General features: G+C 45.1%; 2 protein-coding genes across 17 annotated transcripts in view; one reads left to right on the top strand and one right to left on the bottom strand.

Moving 5' to 3' along the window:
• Positions 1–8433, top strand: part of GRIP2 (glutamate receptor interacting protein 2) — a 221632-nt gene extending 213199 nt beyond the window's left edge. For 4 of the 5 annotated variants that reach the window (XM_021409444.1, XM_021409446.1, XM_021409445.1 and 1 more), the window contains exons 22-24: positions 2347–2583; positions 3621–3767; positions 6289–8433. In XM_021409444.1, coding sequence (XP_021265119.1) covers positions 2347–2583; positions 3621–3767; positions 6289–6477 — 573 coding nt within the window. In that variant the 3' untranslated portion in view covers positions 6478–8433. Of the gene's footprint in view, positions 1–2346; positions 2584–3620; positions 5476–6288 lie in introns of all 5 variants that reach the window. The other variant, XR_002442489.1, reaches the window with a different exon arrangement.
• The window catches only part of SLC6A6 (solute carrier family 6 member 6), a 112392-nt gene continuing 99239 nt past the window's right edge, over positions 10587–23739 (bottom strand). For 11 of the 12 annotated variants that reach the window (XM_021409616.1, XM_021409620.1, XM_021409618.1 and 8 more), the window contains 5 exons: positions 22153–22290; positions 21068–21170; positions 20030–20130; positions 19236–19406; positions 10587–17507 (listed from right to left, as the gene is read on the bottom strand). In XM_021409616.1, the coding sequence (XP_021265291.1) occupies positions 17367–17507; positions 19236–19406; positions 20030–20130; positions 21068–21170; positions 22153–22290 (654 nt within the window). In that variant the 3' untranslated portion in view covers positions 10587–17366. Of the gene's footprint in view, positions 17508–17889; positions 17893–19235; positions 19407–20029; positions 20131–21067; positions 21171–22152; positions 22291–23739 lie in introns of all 12 variants that reach the window. The other variant, XM_021409626.1, reaches the window with a different exon arrangement.

Raw genomic sequence — 23739 nt, 5'->3', positions numbered from 1 at the left:
CCCCGGATCTGTTGATTGCTCACAGCACCCCTGTGCTGCAAGAGGTGTGAGGAAGGGTTCAAGTTTAGTCCCTTTCAGGGATGAGCTAATGGATAACTACATCTCATTAGGCAGTTACTTGAACGTACTTTTCCCCAGAGCTGAGGAATTACCAACCAGTAACTCCACACTCTTTTTGCAAATTATTGCTGGCCAACAATCTTCATGTGACTGTTGGCAAAGCTTCCCTATCAAATAGTAAGCCGTTACATGGAGAGATACCGTCTGTCAAAAGCACTTAGAGGCCAAGCAAAATGAGCCTCCCCAAAACCCATTGGGACTGAAGCTTGTAGCTTCAAGTGTAGACAGGAACAACATGCATCTTGCATTGAGCTGTTGCTCTGTCGGAAACTGTTTCAGTGAAATGAGTAATTGGAAGCTTTTCAGCCAGCCTTCCCCTGGAAAAATCTGAGAAAGTAATTGCTTCCTGCAGAAATAAAGGTGTTTCCTCTCTTCACAAACCACTTTCTCTTTTCTTTATCCAAAATGCTTTGGAGGTCGTGTTATTGTGTCCGGTTATTGGATGGGGAGCCTGCCTTTCTAAGCTGTGGGATGCAAATAAAGACCTCCCTCGAGACTGAAGAGCAGTGGGCAGCAAATCTTCCTGATGGGATGGGATGGGACTCAGCAGTGCAACCCTACGAGCTGCTCCCTCCCCATGCCTTCTGGGTACAGAAGACTGGAGAAGGCTTGCCGGGCTGGGTCATCAGCCACTCCAAAAATAAGGCTGGAAGCCAAAGTAGTTCCCCAAGGCTGGAGGAGGAGGGAGGAGTCTGGAAATTGGTGGATGTTTGCTGCTCCAGCAGATTGTGCAGGGATGCTGTCCCTATGCAATGCCTGATAAGGTGCCTGGAGAGATGCCAGCTGTCGTACTACTCCAGTCCAATAACACGGGGTTTGGATTGGAAATGGCTTCCTGGGCATCTCTGGCCCATGTGCTTGTTTCCCCAACAGAGGGTATAAAATTCCCATTACTGTCAGTGGCTATTTAAGAAAAGGTACCACTCTGAAATGATGCATAGATGATTCTCTTCTGCATAATGGTGGAGCTTAATGCATAAGAATGGATTTGTTTGGCTACTGTGAAATGCCAGGACAGAGAAAATAATCCTTCTGCCCATTCTTATTCCGGGGATGCGTGGGCTTTTGAGTCACGCTGTTTAAAGACTTTGGAGCTGTTACAGTTAGAGCAATGCTTTTAAAAAGAATTTAAAGAAATTTTGCAAAATGCAGACCACCTCTAGCACTACCCACCTTATCCTGAAGAGTGATGGATAAAATATGGAAATATTTTTAGGTTCTGAGTTTCCTAGCATTTTCCAGGTCTTGCCTCAAAAATTAATCACCTTGAGTTTGGACAACACTCAAATACCTGCTACACACTCAAAGGATTTCCATATTTTATCCATCTCCATTGGGGATAATGAAGGTAGTGCTGGCGTTTTCATCACTGCCACCAGAATCTACTTTATTTACCTTTGTTCCAGCAGAATAAAGAGAAAAAAAAGAAAAATTGCAGAAAAGAGCCAGAGGCATCGGTGAGAGATTTAGTCAGGTGATATTTCCCCTGTGTGCAGGAGCAATTGCTCTTTGACTTGCCATGTTTAGCACTGCTGAATTTTGCTGTCTGCTCCCTGCCTTTCCTTTTCTTTCTGCTACCTTTTGACATTTAATAGGTCTGCAGATGTTTGGAGCCTGAACTTCATAATGATGGTTTTCATTATGCCATTTAAATAGACTCTGGAACCAGCTGAGGTTCCACAGACTGGATTCTTGACTCCTTCATTAGCTTTGATCAATGTAATTTCATTAGTGAAAAGCATTGCCAAATGGAGTAGAATCTACTTAGGGGCATCATTTAATGGATGCTATCAAAGATGACCAGGCTTAAAAACTACTTAATTTCATATTTTTAACTCAGTTTTACTCAGTGAAGGCTCCTATTTACTGACAGATAAAATCGTAATTCCTCTGCTGACTTGGCCTCAGCAGTCTGTGGTACTGCCTTCCTGGGGCCATTGCCAGCACTGCGCAATGCTGACGACAGGCTGCAGCCCACAGAGGTAGGCTGGAGATCCACGAGTTCCTGTGGGAGCTCCCCTGAGGTCAGCATGTTCATCTGTCTTGACTCCCAAGTTAGTTGAAATGGCTCTTTTAGCCAAACGAGAGAGCATTTTGGTACCTACCTCTCTGATTAATGAGAACAAGCCCCCCATCCCACTGTCCTTGCTGCCATTTTTATTGCTGCGTGGTCTGTCCCTTCCTGCTGCCACCTCAGCAGGGTGACTTTGTGCCCTTGCCCTGCAGGCGTCCATCATGACGGGGAGCGTGCACAACCTGGGCCTGGAGGGCAGCAAGCTGCTCCTGGACTCTGTGAACCCCTCGGGACTGAGCCCGCTGAGGAAGGCAAATTCCGGCTGTGACGATGGACAGACCGAGAGCAGCGGCTCCCCTGCCAAGAAGAATGAGAGGAACCTGGACATGAAGAAGATGGAGAAGGAGATGCAGGAGATCATGTCCCCTACCCCTCTCGAGTTTCACAAGGTCTGTGTTGCCTAGGGTTGGTTTACCTTGGCACAGTAGTACCTCGATGGGAAAAGCTGATGGATGTGTTGCAGCCCCATAGAAAGTGCTCCCTGTTGACACGTTGACCCTTTGCCAGTGGCACACACCACTCATTAAGCCGCTTTTTTTCCCTGAGTAATCATTTATTTTCTGTCTCCTTCCTCTTCATTCCAAGCCTTTCCTAAAGGGGTGCAAATGGTAGGACCTGAGTGACAGGATTCTCGTTTGAATTCAGTACGCGGGTGAATGCAGCCAGTTTAAGTGTGGTGCAAGGCAATGGTAATTAGAAGGATTAATTAACTGTAGGAGCTGTTGATGCAGAATGCAGACAGGGAAGGGAGCTGGAGAGGTTTCAAAAAATGATTTGCCTTTTTCTTTCCTAGTGATTTTAGAGCGAAACCTGCAGTTAGGGCAGTTGGGAAAAACAACTTTTTCATGTTTGATCTGCTTTTGTCCTTCAGGGCATGGCAAATGCACCTTTAAATAAAACTCCTTCGTTCCTGAAGGAGGAGAGCTGTGTAATTAGGCATGTGAGAGGGTGAGCATTCTTTCCGCTGGAGCATCTGGTGCTGGCAGTGTTTGGAGATGAGGCTGGGGCCACGTGGGCATCACCCTGGGCACTGTCCTGCCCATGGGCCGTAGCCATGGGGCTTCCCCAGCCACAAGCACCCTGATGCGGTCAGAGCCTAATGGTAGAGATGTACTCCCAGTTCATGGAAGAAAAAGGGGGATTATGGTGGAGGGAAACAGTTGTCCCTGATATTGGTTATCCCTACTCAGCTCCTAATATTGCCCTGTGGCAAGATACTCTTCTAGCAGAGCACATCTCCTTTAGAGACCAGTGTGTGATTGTGATCTAGGGAGGGGGGTTAGATGGTCCAGTTCTTGTCCTCACTAAGCCAGAACTGATTGGTAAGAAGTTTCTGAAGAGAACTGGTGAGTACTATTAAGCAGTTTAGATGTTCATGCTGTCTCTGCAGCATTCCAGTGTGTGCTTTCTGCTTCTGCCCCTGCAGATGACACTTCACAAAGACCCAGCGAGCGAAGACTTTGGATTCAGTGTGTCGGATGGCCTGCTAGAAAAAGGTGTCTATGTAAATATGGTCCGTCCGGATGGGCCAGCAGATCAGTGTGGCCTCAAGCCATATGACAGAGTGCTTCAGGTAATAAATGCAAAATGCAGTTCTGGAGGCTGGGACGGAGTGAATGAGTGGCTGAGAGGAAGAGAGAAGTGAGACCCATCCATGACAGCACTAACTTTAATGAAAGGTAATAGTTAGCCAACTAGGTGAGCACATACCACCAAACTCTCAATGAGACCTGTGTTTTGTAAAAGAAATCTCTAGGTAGCAAAGCTGGTTCCCCTAGCTGACACCCAGCCCAGGGAGCACCTCCACACAGAGCCTGTCCCAGCGCTGTCTTTGTGAGCTTGGGCAGCTCACAACCAAAACAACCAAAAAGCCGTGTCGCTTTCCCTCTTCGCCCTCAGTCCTTTTCCTGTCATGTAAGAGGGTGATTTTTGGACAAACTAGACTGTGTGGACCAATATGTGTTCTTGTGAATCCCCCCGTGGAGTTAAGCAGTGTTCATGAAGTTCTGTGCATGCCTTTGACAACTAGAAGTTTTCTAAGAAACAACCATCCTTCAAGCAAAGTGTTTTTCACGGATATTTTTCTTTGAAAGATACTTGATCTGAAACAACTGATGCAGAAACAGAATAAAAACTCTGGTCAAACAAAAGAAACTTGGGTATGTCTGCCTGCCAGAGGGACAATGAGAGCACGGTGAGTTTTGGAGTTTGGAAAGGAACTTTATATGGACGAAAAATAACAAGTTTTTGCTTTGGAGCAACTCAAATAGCGACTGAAGAAGTGCAACCTCGATGGAAAAATTGCCACCATTTGCAAATGTAGATATTGTGACCGTATTTGGAAGCACTCAGAAAGATGTTTAGTTTTGCTACTTTCTAGGCGGGGGCTGTTAGCAGCAGGATCAGAGCCAGTATATTATGTACATCAGGTAACTGGAGAACTGGCAGCGCTGTGGGGAACCTTGTTTAAGCTTGTTATGATCTCTAGCCAGTTGGCTGCTATACAATTATTCCTTCTCGGCTTCAAATAAAAGATGGTGCAAGAATGAACAAGAAGCTAATTAGGCTGTAGGCTGCCTTTCTGTTGAATGTTGGATGTGTCGGTCTTTGCGAGTGCCAAGTACTCTGGGAGGTGTGCCCGAAATCCCAAACAGAGCGGAGCAGAGACTTCTGAGACCCCCCCCTTCCCACATGCTGTGCTGCACGGCTTCTACCTACAAGAGGACAGGGCAACTGCTATTGCGTTGACGTGTGCAGCAGTGATGGATGAGGGACTGCAGACCTGGTGCAGGCAGATCCCAGCAAGAAGCATGGGGATGCGTTGCTGAGGATGCTTCACAGTGCTGCTGATTATGGGCACGATGGTACCTGCAAGCAAGTTCCAACGCCGAAGGCCACAAAACATGTTGCCCCTGCTAAGGACCCTCTGCCTCTTGACTGATGGATTACCTAGAGCATGGCATTGCACTGATGTCTTTTTCTACACTGGAACTGCCCGGCCAGCATGGAGCAAAGGCAGAGCAAGCTCATGGCTTATTTCTCCTTGTCTGTGTGCAACCTGGAAATTGTCCCTGGTCACTCATCTGTAAGGAGCAGTGCTGGTTCAGCTGTGTGGCTGCCAGCTGGGGCAGGGCGACACTGCTGCCGTCACAGAGCCCAGCTCCATGGGCGTGCATTAATCCTGGGAAAGGGCTTTGGATGCAAGGGTTGCATGGACTCATCCAGCCCTTATCCTGAGAAGGAATCAGCGCCTGGCCTCAGGGGTTATGTTCACTCCAAAGGTGGGTGGGAAATTCCTTTCTCCCTTCCCTGCTTCCCCTCCCCATGCTATTTGCCAGCCCTCTCCATCCTGGGGCTGTCATGGCACTGAGCCCAGGTGCTCTGGGAGCTGTAGGCAGGAGAGCTGGGATGGCTCCTGCAGGTGACCCAGCCTAGAAACATGCTTCAAGATGTGCAAGTGAGCAGGAAAAGTGCTTTCACTGCTGAATCCTGCAGAGAGGATTTGCAGCCTCTGCAGCCTTCTTCTGAGCCCATGTGAAATGCATCCGGACTCTTCCAAAATGAAGGATGTAAATGGGGAGAGGAGAAGCAGGAACTATTCAGTATAGTCCTGATTTACTGCTGGCTGAGCTGGAAAATGGTCAGTTGAAGCCTCAGGGTCTGTGCTGTGTTTGTTTTCTAGGTGCTGAATACCCCACATCACAGATTTAAGGCCAGTAAAAGCCATGACGGCAAAAAAATCATAGAACAACCTATCTCCCACAGACTTGAACTGGAGAATTGATTTTGAGCCCTGTAGAGTTCAAAAGGTGTGATACTGTCCCAGACTCCAGGGGACTCAGGGATTCTGCCTGATCCAGGCTTTTCCCCCTTTCCTCTACCAGTTATGGAGCCGTTCCTCAGCTAAGGCAGGACATGCCCAACTCGAAGGGGGGCCCGTGCTCTGCTCTGCTGTGACCCCTCAGTCAGAGTCCCCCCCAGGCGCTGTGTGTTTTCACAGGTGTGGGTTTAACACCAACCTTGTATTTTCTGACTAACAAACCTGGTGTTTCTGTTGTTCCTCCCTATGGCACATCCTAAATCCATCCCGACAGGTAAATCGTGTCCGAACGAGAGACTTTGACTGCTGTCTGGCCGTCCCCTTGATCTCAGAGGCTGGAGACAAGCTGGACCTGGTGATCAGCCGAAACCCTTTGGCTGTCAACACTCCTCCAGAGGGGAATGGAGAGCTGCCGGCACAGGCAGCCCGCGCCGAGGTCAAGGCGAGCGTCCAGACGCTCTGAGCAGCCGCAGCGGATGATGCCTGGGGCCTCTGCTGAGCCATTGTGGTATTTGGGGTGTTTTTCCTGTTTTTTGCACTGGTATTTGTAAATGCTGTGTGTATCATCAGCTCCAATGGGGGAGGTGGGTTTTCAGTGAGCTATCACCTGTAGACCGCCCAACAAAGCTGGGAAGGTTGAAGCCAGATGCGCATTTCTTGGGCTGCGGTGAGCTGTTGCATCCGCAGTGCATTGGGGTGTGTGGGGTCCTGCCCCAGCACCTCCTCGCTCTTCAGGCCTTGGCCATCCTACAAACACACATGGTGCTATTATTATCCTTGTTTGCTCTGTTTATTACATACAGCAAGATTGAAATGCCATTCCTTTTCTGTTGTACCTGCCTCCACCCTCCAAACACTCCTGATAAATCGATTTCCGCAGCCCCTTTCTCTCCTGGTGTTGGGCTATGGAGGGCTCTGTTTAAAAGACATTTCAAAATGCACTTGATGGTGTCTAGATGCAGTTCTGGTTCAGAAATCAGCGTTTGCAACTGCCAGCGCCTTCCATGGTGCCTCACCAGGGCTGGCTCTGCCCAGTGGCCCCTGCCCAGGGCACCTCATCTCACCATCAGCAGTGCAGCTATCTGTGCTGTACAGTGGCTATTACAGAGCAGAATGCTGTGCCCAGGGCTGAAGACCCTAAATGCCCACCCGAATCCCTGGCCACTATTTTTCAGGTGGTTGTTATGGAGATAATGCAAGTAAATAGCAGAAATGTGGTTATCCAGGGCTGCCGTTGTTTTGAGTTAATAGAACCTTGTCGTCCCCTGCCAGACAGTGACATGAGAAGCCCCTCATTAGATGGAGAATGTGCATCCCCTGTCCCCACCTGCACTACCAGTGCCAGACGGGTTTGGTTTGTCAACCCCATTGCCTGTTGCTGGCCTTCCCATGGCTTCCCAAGCATGGTGCCCTGCTCATCCCTCCCCCCAAGTGCCCCCAGGCCATGGGGAGGAGGCAGCTGAGGTTTTTGCATCAGCTTCCCCATCGGCTGGAGACACAGTCAAAAGGTGACCGTGGGCTCCTCCTCCTCTCCTCACCATGAGTTCCTCCTGTGGCAGATGTGAGCCCCAATCTGTGTTCCATGTCTTAGCACTTTATGATGAAGTTAGCATCCCAGCAGGGTGTGACCCTGGTGTTGCTTTCCCCACCAAGGCTCAGGCATGGTGGAGGTGAGGAACTCGAATGGTCAGGAACTGCAGCCCTGATGACCACCGCCCCCACTCCCCACTCACCATTTCATTTCCTCCATCATCACGCCACATCACTGCTGTGTTTGGGTGCTGTAGGGCTGTATGTGGCATGTTCCTCATGTTGCTGAGCCAGGACTCACCGCTGCATCCATCCCCACTTTGCAGCTCTGTCCCTCCACGATAGCCCAGCATATTGGGGTGTTTCTCTGAGGCGTGTCCAGTCCTATCCAGCTACTTGTCGGTGTAGCCATTTTCTCTTCGAGTATGCAATATCCCATACCATTGCTGCCACAACTAGATAACGTGCCATAATTGATACTGTGGAGCATTGACAGTGCAGCCGGAAGTGTTTTTATATGCAATATTCTGAACAGCGGAAGCTCACTGGGGCTTCTCATAGGTTTTTAATGAAGACTTTTAATAAAGGCTTTAAAAAAAAAAGGAAGAAAAACTTGGTCCTTGTATCCCTTCCTATGCATTTTGAATGATATGAAGATGAAATGCATTACTTAAATGTGTATTTTTATCCATATATTAGAGTGTATTCCTTGTAAAGTATTTTTATATGCTGATTTTCTTATGTATCTATGAAAGCACAATATTTAAAAGTACAGCATTTCAAAGGATATTTTAGTCCTGTTTTGGACCTATTTGTAAATCTCTGTATTTAAATGGCATTGCAATGACTTTGACTTTTTTTTTAATTAAATAAAAACAAATGAAATGCATTTGTTGTGGGTCTGTCTCTTTCTGCTATAGGACAGGAGTAGGGCAGTACTTTGTGTTCAGCCCTATTTTCCCTTCTCAGAGGACCCATGTTAGGGCAGGGCAATGAGGAAGACACACAGGGGTTGGTGGGACCATTGCTTATAGGGCTCCTAGTGCTGGCTCGGGATTGGCACTTGCCACTGCCCCGCAGCAGGATTTGGGACTAGTTGCTTCCCTCCCTGCAGATATGGGGGCTGTTTTTTTGTAGCTGTCTGCATTCAGGTCTGGAGGTGCCCATGCTCTATGCTGGTGTTTACATGGTTGTAATATTGCTTACATCAACTTAGCCACACTGGAAGCTTCCTTGGTTTAAACCTTGGCTGCTTCATGACAAAATATTGGTGTGGCAATGCACATGGTGGCTGTGAGGTGGCAATGGCAATGTTTGCAAAGCAGTGAGTAGCCCCTAGGGATGGGATAAGGAGGTGACCTGGTGGGCACTTGGATCCCCAAGATGCAGTGAATCATAGAGTCATAGAATCAATCACCAAGGTTGGAAAAGACCTCCAAGATCATCCAGTCCCACCGTCCACCTATCACCAATATCACCCACTAAACCATGTTCCTCAGTACAACACCTAAGCATTTCTTGAACACCTCCAGGGATGGTGACTCCACCACTTCCCTGGGCAGCCTGTTCCAGCTCCTGACCACTCTTTCAGGGAAGAGATTTTTCCTAACGGCCAACCTGAATCTCCTCTGGCATAACTCAATCCAGTGGGGTGCCTTGGGTTGCTGCACTGTGGGAGCCAAATAATCCAACCTCGGGAGCCAGGCGTCCGAAGAGATGACTGCCACAAAGCCTCTGTGAGAGCTTGTGTCCTTGCAGGGAGGCTTTCTTCCCTTTGCTTATAGAGGGATCAGGGACACTGCTACACTTCCAGCACATGCATTGGAGGCTTTGCGTTCCACAGATAAACCCACTGGGAACTGCTGCTCTCTGGCAAGCAAAGGGTGCACTGTGTTTTGCAACCCTTCAGCACCAAGTGGGTAGCACAGGAATTTTCAGAGGTCGGGCACAGAAATGCTTCTAGTTAGAGCTGGGGAATCATTGCCGTGTAAACAAGCCTTATCGGTCATCTCTGGCTGTCCTCGGGGCACAGTCTGCCAAGCAGGGCCCTGCACATGTCTGGCACTGAGGCTGTGCCAAAGCCGCTTGGCGCCAGCCTGGGCACTGGGGTGCTGTCAGGTTGAACGCGCACCCGTGCAACGTGACCACGGGCTCTGCCTCGCACAGAGGGAAAAGGGCAGTTCAGTGCGGCCTGGGCACATGGGTGCGCCAGGAGCTGCCCACTAATGGCACCCAGCGGCCTGCAGGCCTCGGCCGAGGGACTCAGAGCAGGGCAGGGCAGGGCAGGGCAGGCCGCAGCTGCCCATGGCCAGTGCATGGAGCACTTCAGCAGCTACGCGTGGTGCTGAGGGACTTTTGGCTGATTATTTTAAATCTAAGACACGCTGCAGTGTCAGTGCCAGTGTTGGGCTGCTCAGCTCAGGCGTTGCAGGCTGTGCCCTCGCACAAAGGCTTCAACTCTCACCCAGCAAAATAAAGTAATACAACCGAGTCAAAACCTCCTCAGAAGAACCAAAAAAGCTTCAAGGTGCAGCAGGGAGACCCGTCTGGGGGGGCTGCTGGACACGGGCCGTGCCCTCATCTCCTGACCATGGCCATGGGACAGCTGGAGCGTCAGCAGCAGTCCTGAGCACAAATGCTGTGCAGTTTGCTGTTCTGCTTCTCAAAAACATCAACCAAATGACTTTTGTTTCCTTTCCCCTCCTCCAAGCATGACTTCGGGTAAAGCCTTTCTGGTTTAACTTTCACTTGCCTGACTGAAGGAGCCATCAGAGCCTTTTAAATGACAAATCCCATACATCTAGAAAATGAATTTATTTTCTTTGTTGTTGTTGTCGTTTTCCCCTTCTCATAGGGGTTTTCTGCATCTGACCCCTTACCTTGTGACCTGGTGGGCATGTGACAACAGCAGGACAAAAAAATGGGCACCATTTCTGTACCTTCACACTGCTCCGAGTGTCTGTGTGTGAATTTGCACAGTAAATAATGGGTTTAAAGGAAGAGCTGAGATGCTCAAAGATCAAAAACATCGGCGAGCACAGCTGGTTTATAAAGGAAAGTTTTATTTTCTGTTATAAGGTGATTACAAACTCATCTAAAAAAGCAAAGATGACTTAAAAATATCCATATACATTTCATTTATCTAAAAAGCAAAACAGAAACCGCAAAATACAAACATTTACCATATACACAAAGGCTAGGGGGGGAGGTCTTAGGATTAAATTACACTCCAGGATAATTTTCAAATACAAATATTCCATCTTGGAACACACACGCACACACACACACACACACACAAAAGTTTTAAAATGTTTTAAAAAATATTTTTCTTTTTTTTTTAAAAAAAAAGTTCAGGTGACATTTTTGAGGAGGCCATCATCACCGCCCCCTCACTGTATGTGCTACTCATCACGTTACTGTAGTCACAGTTGCTAGGAATTTAAATAATAAAAAAAACCACCACTGTTTTTTAGCCAAATACATCAAACGCGAAGGACCACCTCTGACAACGCGAAGTCCCTGGCAACGTATCAGGTAACAGCCACCACATCACACTGGGAAAAACAACAGCCTATTGAACAACAAGCGCTTCAGAACAGTACTGGGATGCTGCGATGCTGAGAGACCTTGCTGCCTTCCAGGACAGCAGCAGATGACACCGACTGGTCGTGCCCCAGAGGGCGTTATTAGCCTCTCAACTCTTAGTGAGTTTGCTACTGTTCTTTTTTCTTTTTTTTTTTCTTTAAATAATAATTAAAAAAATCTTTTTAACATCTCAACTGCAGAAGTAGATGCAAGGGATTTAGAAACCATATGTATCATGCTAACATGTACTACGCTACGGGACCAAAGCCTTCCCTTGTACGCGCGCACACAAAGCACACATGCACAGCTCCTCAGCACAACCAAGTCGCACTTTTTTTTTTTTTCAGTTTTTCATATTTTTCCCCACTGTTTCTGATAACTCAGGGCACAGAGTTCTGCTCCACGCAAGGCTGTCCGTGCTCGACGGCAACACAAGCAGCAGCGCTCCGCTGTGCCCTACAGAGCTGGAACATGGGGAGGAAGCCTCCACAGTCTCACCCCTTTCTAAACTGTTTTTAATTTGCTTTGCTCCTAAAGCACAGAAACTGTGGAAAGCGTGGAGCAATTATACTCTGACAGTTTTACAGTTTATTTCCAATTAGGACAAAGCCGCAAAACAAAAAGGACGTGTCTGGGCTGTCATTCAATAGCCCAGCAGGATCAGGCTCTTTTCCAATTGCAAAGCCTGCAATCAAAAACTCCTTCACCTTTGTTGGGGATGGGGGAATGAGTATTTGTTCTCTTAAGGTTTTCAACCTGAAAAATTCTTCACTCTTTTTTTTTTTTTTTTGTCAAATAATATCTGAAGATTTTCAGCTCTCACTTTTGGATGTGGGTAAATTGAAATCACCAGTTCACAGCTGGAAAAAGCACACAAAACATGATTTCTTCTGCTTACTTTTTGAATAGAAACAAACAAATTCAGATTATTATTATTTTTTAAAGCAGACAATCATTGTGCAGGAGCAGTTGTTTTTTGGGGATGGAATAGGCACGCTCTGGGAAAGGGACAGATTTCCAGCTGGGGCTCAGGCTGCCTATGCCAGATTTATTTCTTGGATAAATCTTCCAGCAAACTCAAATTAACCATTGATACCAATAGATCGTTTTCTGGGACCGGATTCTGGAGCTTGGGGGTGGAGGGGTTGCTTCTGTTCATTGATCTCCACTGAGTACTTTCTTTCTTAAGCTTATCTTTGATTCCAAGAAATTAAAAGGAGCTACTAGGTTCTGACAGTTCCCGACCTTTGCTCATGCAATATACAAATACACAATTAAATGTTAATCCTAACCACAAAGCTTTGGATGCTAATTTTGGAGGAAACAAGTCCAAGGCAGCTACCCGAGCCCTCAGCACTCCCACCTCCCACTGCAGGAGCTGTGCGGCACTTTCAAGGAGCCAGGAAGGATTCTGAGACCGACCTCGAGGATTCCTTGGAGGGGCCAAGGCCCAGGATTTTGGCATTATATCTCCCTTTCAGTATCTCAATTTAGCAAAGTCCATTTGGATGCCCTGGAGGTCAGCACTTTGTAGGAAAGCGGTGCCTAAACCTTCTCAGTTCTCATCCTGATATCTTGGAAAGTCATATGCATAATTTGCAGCCTCAGAATGGAAGCAATGTCCCCACTCATGTGCGTGCTTGTAAGGGTGGAAGATTGCATCTACTAGTCTATGTAAGCACAGACTTTTTTGTCTTTCTTTTACTGAAAGTGAGCAACCTGCATTGAATCTTTTGGAATTGATTTCAGGGTCATCTTTCCTCCGAGTATACTTGAGCTGCTTAGCTAACTTGTCCACTCCATTCAATACACAGTTTATTTAACATTTTATATACATGATGCCTCCACAGATGATCCTGCAGTGACCGCAGATGTGGAAGCTAATAATCAGTTATACAAAGGGTTCAAATCTCCCACCAATGGAGTTCTGCCATTGGCAAAAGTGGGAGCTTTGAACCCAAGTGTGACAAGCACAACCTCACCGAAACTGCAAGTCTGCTTGGCAAATAACAGCAGACCTGGAGGAGACTCATAAAAAGCCTACTGAATGGAAATGTCCATGTGTCTTCAGAGCTGCTTGAACTGTTCTAGCGCTGAGGCAGGGAAGAGGAACAGGAATATCTGCAGTTGAGAAAGGAGGATGCACAGCAGAGCACAAACTGCTGCAGAAGATGCTATCCTGATAGTGGCAACAAAGGTTCTGCTGATGCATGGGTTTATTTTTTATGTGTGTTACAGCAACCATATGGCTGCACCTTCTTTTTCTCTTTCCTCCTCTCCCCAAGAACAAGAGTGGAAATCAGCTTTCACTTTACTCTCTCTCCACTCCTGAGCTGCATTGCTGCTGCAGGTTGAATATCAGCGTTGTTTAAGATGGTAAATACAGCTGCTACACTTTGATATTTCCATTTACAACACAAGAACAAATCCATGGTGGACCTACTACCTCACACTTCAAAGAGGACTTTTCTAAATGTGTGGAGCTGTTTGGACCAGATGAAAAAGAAAGCTATAGATGAAAAGGAAAATGAGAACAGTAGCAACAACAGTAATAATAAAACCAGTTCTATTTATGAAATCATATTGTTTAAATACCGAAATACACAATACTGGTAAAGTCCCTTATAATAGATGCCCATTCAGTGAGATCATAACTAGTCACAGGTGAACTAAAACAGAAGTTTGGAAAACTGAGAAAGATTAGAGACAACTCAGCGAATCTCATGGGGCAAATGTATTTGCAGCTCTACCATCTCCCAATTTCAGCTCAACTGGAAAGAAATACTGCTGAAAATGTGCTATTTCCAATCCCACAGGAGCTGAACAATACAAAGGTGTGTGGGATATGAAAGGTGTGCTTTTGTTTTATTCTGCTGTCTTTAAATTCAAAGCTCTCATCCGAAATATCTCATGCCAAAACCCACACTGACTTTTTTTCTGTATCCAAACCAGTTCACTTCTGACTAGTCATGATAACTGAGTATAGAGTTCCTCATTTACATAAAACAGGTAAAATAAGTCACAAGTGTTTAAACAATTAGGAACAAGAAATCGGTTGTATTTGCAATCATAAATAGGTAGGAAACACAGACTTAAAAATTATTTTGTAATAATTTTGGCAGAGGATCAAGTTGAAATGCAAATTTATCAACAAGAAAAGTTCAGAAATCCGATAAAAAACGTTAGGTAAAAAACACTTTAAAATGTGCATGTGCTCATTGGAACTCAAACCCCATTTAAAACAACAAGAATAATATTGGAGAAGAGAGGGGAAGTATGTTCCAGAAACGTTTCTTAGCTCTTTGTGAGCCCCAGTCCTCCCTTGCAGTCATGCTGAAGAGCACAGCAGGGCCAGAGCAGTGTACATGGAGAACGCTTCAGTGAGGTTGTTGCATACGTGCAAGACACTTTCACGTGGTACATGGAAGCGACTGATTTGAATGGCACAAGTTCACATGGAAATGGGGCTGGGTTCTGCTTCTCTAATTGTTGTACTTTTAAAGGTGTAGTATTGGCCCTCTGGTTTTCAACACAAAGATGCTCTCCACAAGTGGGAGATGGCTAACTGACTCATCAGGCATTCGTGATGCAGTCAAACCATTTTTTCCCTACCTAAAGCTTGTCTCAGCTCTATAATACAAATCTGATGTGCAAACAAATCTCATACGCAGTTGTATGACAACATATCAAGAAAACAAAAGATAAATTAAGCATCAGTGTTTCATCTGCACTCACATAAACCATTAATTTAGACCCCCTCCACCTTCTGCTTCAATCTTAACCCAGGCAAGCATGCCTGTGCACTGCAGACACTAATCGTAACTCAAAAACGAGGGTCAAAGTTGAATCCCGCTGAAAGAATCATCTTTGATTGCATTTCCTTGTCTTTGATGGTTAAAATAAAACAAAAACAAAAAACAGCTGCATGCATGTTTCCTTACTTTGCACATATCTGATGGCAAATTCCAGCCAGAACCCTCCCGGCTCATGGAATTCCTGCTGTCATGATGGCAGTTGCCACTGCCCCGCAGCTGAAATGAGGATGTTTGCCATCTCCAGCTGTGGAAAAGTTTCATTTATAACTCTTGTAATGCAGCAACCAGAAAAAGAAAACAAAAGCAATTCTGACACGGCTGGTTTTGTTGCTGCAACTCAGCCATTTGATGTAAAAATAGGTACAAACTCAAACTAGAAAAAAATTCTTGTTTTGCTTTTGGTCCATCTCTTAACTCTAAATCACCCTTTTTCTTTTACAGTAATACCAACAAGTTATTCAACAAGTGTGCTGCTGTGGCCAGTTAGTCCATGGAACATGAAAAAAACAAATCAAAACTTCTGTGTAGGAATGTTCCGAACTGGATATGTTCCTGTCTAAATGACAAAATCTGCCCTGACAGACTAAGCTGACGGCAAAATCAACAGCTACAAGCTCTGCTTTTGTCAAGTTATTTCCTCTAGATACCTTTGGATAGCCTAAGCGGGGTATCACGAGAAGAAAAAACTCTCCCTCAAAATAGAATGCCCACAAGAAAAGGCTGAGTTTCACCAGAGAATCTGTTCCCAGCACAACCTGCTCAAGTTTAGAACAGAACAAAAGAAGACTTCTGTCCGTGTTTTGGACAGCCTTCAGGGAGCAGCTCCCCATGGGAGCATTCCTCCGGCCCACACCAAGCGGCACCCAGCAAAGCTGCTGCACCCAAACTGCCACGCTCCTGCTAGTGTGTATTCCTTATTCCTTAGCTCAACGTGGAGTGGTATGCAATTCCTTAGGATCAAATAAATACAAAACACTGCAGTGTTACGTTTCCTTTGCTTTAACTCCAACTCTCCCAAGCCCTGTTTCTGCAGCAGACATATTCCTAGGCTTTAGAAATATGTCTGCCACCCTCAAAAAAAAAAAAAAATTATGATCTAACCTAACGGTGGGCAAGAAGATGGAGAACCCAGGTCCACAGCCGCTTTAAGAGACACACTCCTTCTCTTTGTTCCCCCAACAGTATCCAATTCCTCCAAATAAATAAATAAAGAGAATCCTGGTGATCAAACCTAGCAAAGCATTTTTGAGATACGTGGATGAAAAGCACCTGTTTGCTGACTGATATTATTATCTTCATTACTATTATTATTAACAAGGTTACAAACAGTGCTTACGCCAGGTGTAGGTGAGCGGCTCTGTTCCTGGTGCTGGGGACGACCCGCGCTGTGCCCACCTTTGGACAGTCAGAGTCCGCAAAGGATTGGTGTTTTTTTAATTATTTTTCTGCTCCAAACAAAGTCCAGTAGTGAACACGCAAACAAACGAGCAAGCAAACGCCTGAAGCACCAGGATCACAGGTGCTGCTTTGCTCTGCTCAGTGCCCACGCTGTTCACAGACAGGCTGCAGAATTCAAGTTTATCCCAGTGACACCTCAGCTAAAATCTCCTTTGCTGGAACACTAAGGAGCAGGTGCTCAGCCCGCCTGCTCATGCACAAACAGCAGGCACTTCACCTACATATAAAATAATAATGAAATAGAGTGAGCCATGCCAAATCCTGCAAACGCCTTCCTCAAGCCCTCCCCTTGTTTGCGTGCCTGGATCCCAGCGCCGTGCCTGCAGGGAAGGGCTGCAAGGCTCCTCACACCCAGCTCCTCTGCCCCCTCACACACCCTGCTCCAGCTGCCTGCTACTATCTCCATTCAGGGACTGTACCCTTTTCACTCGTGTGACCCTGAAGCCTGTCGTTTACCACAATTGAACCAGAGGGTGGAAATACTACACCTTTGAAAATTCTCTTAAAACAGCATCTTCGTGCTTTGTTGTTGTTGTTTTTTTTTCTCTCTCATATCTCTCCACAGAGCGTCTTTTGTGTGTTCTGTAGGTTACCCTGCTCCCAACCACACCAGCACCTAAAATTGCTTTCTGAGACTTGAATATATTGCTGGCAAGACAATCAATTCAAGTGGTAAGGTGTATAACGTTTAGAGATAAAGATATATATATTTAAAAAAACAATAATAGTAAATTCCTGTAATATGTCTAGTCTGATATGAATGCTCTCCCTCTACAGAGAGACATCTGCTGTGATTACCTTACAAAATATAAAAAAAAAAAAAAACACACACAAAAAATAACTTTCTCTGTGAGAAATAAAAATAAATCCTAGTGCAAATATAAAGCTCTGTAAACCTGGTCCTATGAGAATCTATGGTTAGTAAACGGCAGTTAAAGCAGGTTTATCCTCTCACAGAGAGAGCTCACATCATGGTTTCCACAATGATATGAGTTGGCTTGATCAATCCGCCATTCGAAGTTCCATTGGGGCAGAAGGGAGTGCCACTCTCTGTTTCTTTGGACCACCGATTCACTTCCTTGGGGGCAGCCACTGCTTTTATCCTCTGAAAGAAAGGGGAAAAAAAAAGCAAAGGCTGAAAGATCACACAGTCCACATGCCTTCCTGTGCAGAACGGAGGATGTGGCAATTGGAGCACAGGGCTGTCAGAGACGTGCAGGGCTCTGCAAGGGCTGCTCAGTACCACGCCGGAGATTTGCTCAGCCGTAGAGCCCGACTTGAGGCAGACATGGCAGAGGGCATTCATGGCATTATCCAGCACTTCGGGCTTTCAGTGCTGCAGCTGCTGCTCAAGTTATGCCTGTTCTCCTTCCTCATTTAGAAACAACTCTGCCTTTTCCATCCCTTTCATTGCCAAGTGGCAACAACTTCTCTCCTACATCTCAGTTCACAAAGGCAGAACAAAATGGCATCTGAACAGTGTTTACTCTCTTTTCTTTCCTAACATGGTCTTTGGAGAGTGCTTTGGTTACTTTTAGACTTGTCTCTCAATAGATGGGTGACAACGTAGGCAAGAAAATTAGACACATGAAAATGCTCTGGCCACAGCTGAAAAAGGCCATTAGCACTGGGAGGAAAACAAATTCAACTGTTTGTGCCCTGGGAAATGTCCCTTTCTTGCTCTATTCTTTCTGTTTCCTTTTTTTTTCTAACAAAGTGTCCCACTTTCTCCTCCAAGAATACCCCGGGCTGCATTTAAGACCGTCTCATTAGGCAAAAACAAAACTAATCTGCAACCTTAGAAGAGAAGTGCTAAGTTTCATGCTTGCACAGTCTCTAAAAACTTTCCACAGGAAGAAAAACAAGCCAGGAGAACTGGTGCTGAAACGTGAAGGGCGAGAGTTTGCCTGCATATCTGAACCCAAGAGAATCTGCATTGACAAGTCTGACTCCGAACCCAAGTTTTCCAAAGCTCAGAAAAACCTTGATCCAGTGTTTCAATTTGACTCATTAAGAGTTCCTGACAGCACACTGTCAGGAAGCTTTGACTTGCGTTCAGTTCCCCAGAGCAAAAGCCATGCTTGAGAGCCACGTGTTCCATAGACATATTCAAATTTCCCTGGAATTCAATGAGCTCCCAGACAGCTGGGTTTGATCCAGGTGTTTCTCTCTGTTTTCTCACTGATTTTTTGGGTGGTGCTTCCTTTCCCCATGGGCAGGAGAAGAGAGACCTGGCACTCAGAAGCACCTCAGACTGAGTGCTTGTCTGCATGTGGAGGCAACAACTTCCCTAGCTGGAAACTGCAGAAGTGGGAGGCAAGTAAAGTCACTCAGTGTTTGTTTTAGGCCAGAAAGCTTTGTGTTTGCCAAAAGGACAGGTGATCTTTAACAGTCTTATCTGCATTCACTGCAGGGGAGGCATCCAACTTTGCCCTACCTGGACAAGGTGGCAGTTTTCCAAGCGTTGTGCTCATTTTGCGTAAAACAGTGCAATTTAAAGCTCCCTTTCTCTTCTGTACAGACAACTGTGCAAAAAGGCTGTATGTTTGGTCATGTTATAGTCTAACTCATAAAACTAGTGAGGAACAACAGCATGATGTGGCCTATTTTCCATACAAGCACTCCTCCTTCTTTTAGTAAGGAGAAGTGAGGGCTACCTCATGCAACTTCTCTTTTCCCAAGAATGTGCTTTAACAATGAAGCACGTTGCTCAAAGCGGAAGTCAAATGCAAAGAACCTGCCAAGACCCCCAAAGCCAGCTCAGCTCTGAGTTCACTCTCCCATGTACAAGGCAGTTTCTGACTTGGGTGAAAGGGGTGGTGGTTTCTCTTACCTCAATGAGTGACCCGTCTGACTGTATGACGCGGATGACCATCACCATAGGGATGCAGATCATGGAGGAAAGGGCAAGAACCCATCCCAGGCCAATTGCCCACTCAGGGTATGTGTAGACCTTGTTGTAGGTCAGTGGTTTGTACTTGGCCAAAGAAAAGATGAAGCACCCCTGCGGGCGAGAAAGGAGAATTAAACGAGTCTCAAAAAGTGTTCAAAGCAGCATGGCTCTGATGCTATCACTGGTCCTAAGGAAGACAGGCAGCAAAAGGCAGAGTTGACAGATACATATTTTAAACGAATGGGGACATTATTCTTCCATTTAAATTATTATAATAGCATCTACATCTGCTTATAAGTAAACCTTCGCTTGGTAATAGAGTGTTAAGTAATGGTGCTGAACAGCTGCAGTACATCATCTGCCCTTATACCAAGCTCAAACACTTGCTCAACATCACAAGGAACCTACTTGGAATGTCCTTCCTGCAAATGAAACAATCCACACTGAGTGTCTGCCTCAGACTGGCAGTCCTGCCTTGGGACTTTTTGTTAAAATGGCCTCGTAGTTCTATTCCTCAAAGTAATGCTCTTTGGAGTGAGTTTTGTGTGTCACAAATGCGGTACACCATTTGTAGGGGCAGTCACGTTAACAAACAATGTCTGAGAAAATATCAAGTCTCCAGCAGCTCTGTAAATTGGTCTCTCAATGCTAAAGTCTTCAATTAAAGAGAAGCAATAAGAGGAGGCTTAAAGCTGCCCCATGGAAGTCTTGAAACAGCCTAGGACAGGACTCACCATACAAAGAACTGGTGTGATCACAATCCAGCTCCATTTCATCCAGGGACCAGGTCTGTATCCAATCATATCCTCAATGGCATCATAAATATTATCAGCGCCTGCATTGGACAGTGAGTATCTTAATCAGAACTGAGCAAATAAAAGCCATGTAAAAACTGCAGAATTACAGCTGTCTTCCTTGGCCCCCAGAGAGTATTTAAAGAGAAGACAAGGGTGCCAGATGTATTGCCCAAATCACCACAGCTGTGAAGTTCAAGAAGATTTTCTCCGTCAGAAGCTGAAAGGCTGGGGGAGTCTCTCCTCCCACACACGCATTATTTAGATGCAGGACTGCAATGCTAATCCCTCCTGCCCCTGTCATGATCATACTCCTCTCCCCAGAGCCTCACTGAACTTGCCAGAGGGATCATCATGGGAAGAACACAATAGCAAATGGCACACCCTCCTCCTACAGAAATTTGACTGGCATAAAGCGAAAGCTTGGCTTGTTCTGCTTTCTTAAGAAGATGGAGTACATGAAGAATCAGGGAAATTACCAGTGATAAACACTGATCATTCCTAAGCTACAATCTCAGGCAGCAATGAGGGCTACTTTCAGACTTTGGTACTCAGCATCACCTAAAAACAAGGGGACAGAACACAGTTTTCTGTCAGTTTTCTTTTCGTATTTTCTGTTTGGCTGGCTTGGCCTTTGCAGACATTGCTGCTTTGAAACAAAACTCTCAGAGATGAGCACAAATTTTCATGGCTGGCCAGACTTTCAACTCTACACTCTAAACATAACACATATAAATGCTTAATTGTGCCTTTATTAATTAGCAATGAAAAAAACATTCATTTTTTCTGTGGAAAAACACTGAAGGCTGGCTTCATACCAGGTGCACATTTGTCTCTAAGTGGTCAGTGCAAATTTATATCAGTGGCATGTCTCTGCTGCTGGGAAGGTGATTCTGGGATGGCTGATGATTAAATGTTTGGCTATCAAAATTGTCACTAACACATCCCAAAGCATCAGGTGAAAGAGTTCTCACTTACCATAAACCCAGGCTACAGCAATACATTCAAAGAATGCAACCCACAAAAGGCATACACCACTAGCTGCATAGTAGTCAAAGAGTTGAAAAACATACATGCCACCCTGTAACAGAGAAACACAATGCATTAGGATCCATCAGGAAAAGGATCTGAGTACTATAAGCCCAGCTCCCAGTAAAATCTACCAGCAGACCTTAGTGACTGCTGCCTAACAAGCAGAAATATCAGGAAAGTGGCATTACCTTCCCCAGGGTATGTGCTTGTTTACTATAGGAAACATTCCAAACAAGATGACGATCAAACAGAATTAAGCCACTTAGTATAATCTACTGAGACACTTAAGTCCTTCCTTCTTAAAAGTATTTTAGGATGGTCATTTATAGGCACAAGTGATGTAAAGAAACAGTAGGTCTTTTAACATTAACACCTCAAAAACACTAAAAATGCCATCAGACGGTGTCTGCATTTACAGTCTGAGTGGAAGGACTCTTTTTCATTGGAATCTTTTCCTTTCTAAATCTATTTATTTACACTATGCTGCTTGAGCCCTTCTCTTACTACACTGGTCTGTGTATGGCTGAACTTTTACTTGAAAAAGGAAGTTTGTTAGGCATCTCTGTTACAGGTGCTATTTCAATTCCCACAGTTGTCCTCTTCCAGTTGTTTTCAAAATATTGCTTAGACTTTATTTTGAAGATAAGTAACACAACAGTGCAGCTGATGGAACATATTCTTATTTATAACAGAATCAATTCAAGAATACTTAATTGATTCAAATTTGTTGAACAAAATCTTTTTTTCCCTGCATGCACTGAATGGGTTCTTAATTCGCTCTACTGAAGGTTCTCCATGCGTTTCATCATTTGGAGCCTGCTGTTAATATTCATACGCATGCTGATTAGTACCTTAGATCAGAATGAAATTAATGAGAATTCATTACTCTGTTCCTCAGATCAAGGGATGTAAGAAGCTCTCTAGACTTAAAGAGTGTCCTTCCTCTGAGTGCCTAATTCTGATTCATAGCTAAAATAGATCTAAAAATCCCTTTAAAAATAAAAGCAATTTCCAGCAATGCTGTTACGTACCTCAGTCACCATAGTTAGTCCCAGAAGATAGCTAAGGAAACATACTATAGCGATGAAGATTTCCCGTCGGTAACCCTTCCTTAGGAAGGATGGGTGCAGATCAACTAATGACGTGATCTGTCCTTCAACTTCAACAAACTAAAGGGGGAAACAACAGAAAGAAGTGACTTGAAAATTATCTGCCATGCATTTTATCCTAGCTCATAATTAAACAAATGTGCCACAACAACGCTTCAACCTTAGTCTGTGGCAAAATGCTGCTGAGAACAGAAGCTATTTCTTTGTAACCTGAGGGTTAAAGGCTGGGGGTAGTTTTCAGTTTGAAATAAGCTTTCAGAACTGATGTTCATTTCCTAGCATCCTTGCAAACTACTAAAAGGGCTTTGTGAACGCAAGCCGCAAGGAAAAAGGAACTTAATTTGATGACAGGAAGGCACTTATGTGGCTTTTATGTTGTAGCTGTTCCAGATGAATACGCAAGGCATGCTGGAAGAGAGGCATGGAGAAAACACTCAAAAAGCCCAAGCTGCCCAAACTAGGACAGTACCTCTCAGCTTTTTTTGACGTGCCAGAAAACCTCACAAGTACTATTTAGATTAATTCCACAGCTGGATATAATTCTACTCCTGAATGTGCTAGTGAAAATCTAGCTGAGGGAAAGCAGCTAGATTTTGATGTGAACTAGCCCTTCATGTCTGAACTTGTCTTTTCTGAGCAGGCGAGCAGAGTTCTTCTGGCTGAGGCTCTGGGGCACTTCAACCACGATGGAACTCTTGGTACAGTTCCTATACAAAGAGTTGGTAAGCTGTTTGCACAGGTAAAACAAAAACAAGGCCCTGAACAAGTTAGCTAAAATCTAATGATCACTGTTTTTGTACTGACTTGCCATTTGAAAAGCACACAGAAGGTCTGTAACCTGAGTTAACTGAATAACTAAATTTGAATAAAAGCTCAAAGTTTACTGAAAACCAGATGCATTCCACCCACTGAGAAAAGTGACTGCTGAACTCCCCATAAAAAAATCCACAGAGATCATTCAGCTAATCTGCACTTTCCACCTGACAAGGTACAAAAGCACTAAGAGTACTGAAGACGTGAGGATACCATGGAGAACCAAGATTGTCTCTGTAGAAAGGATCTTCATTTTGAGTGGATACAGTATCTTAAAACTGTTTATCATGGGTAGCCTATGAAATATCATTCTTTAAAGAACAGATATCTTTTCCTACCCAGTACCTCTTTCCTTTTACACAGCCCAGAAGTGCCTTATAACAACTCTACTCTCTTTGACCACAAGCTGAAGCATTCATTATTTTTGAAAATACAGTGTCCAGCAATAACTCCACTAGATTTTGTTGCCTCCTGTCTTGTTGTGACTTCTGAAAACTGGTTTTCCTTCTAAACACAACCCTTTGGTCTAATTTGATCTTAACCTGCTCTGGCATTCCAGAAACCTGCTTGACTGCACTCCGAAAAAAAACCAAACCCAACAGAGGGGTGGAGGAGAGAAATTAAGCGCTCCAATTAGTTTTAATCATTCTACGCACTGAGGAGCTTTTTAAAATTACCAGACAGCTTCCAATTTGC

Source organism: Numida meleagris, chromosome 11 (genome assembly GCF_002078875.1).
Source record: "Numida meleagris isolate 19003 breed g44 Domestic line chromosome 11, NumMel1.0, whole genome shotgun sequence".
NCBI classification, from domain to species: domain Eukaryota; kingdom Metazoa; phylum Chordata; class Aves; order Galliformes; family Numididae; genus Numida; species Numida meleagris.
Note: the sequence above shows the minus strand (reverse complement) of the source record. Positions and strands in the feature narration are given on the sequence as shown.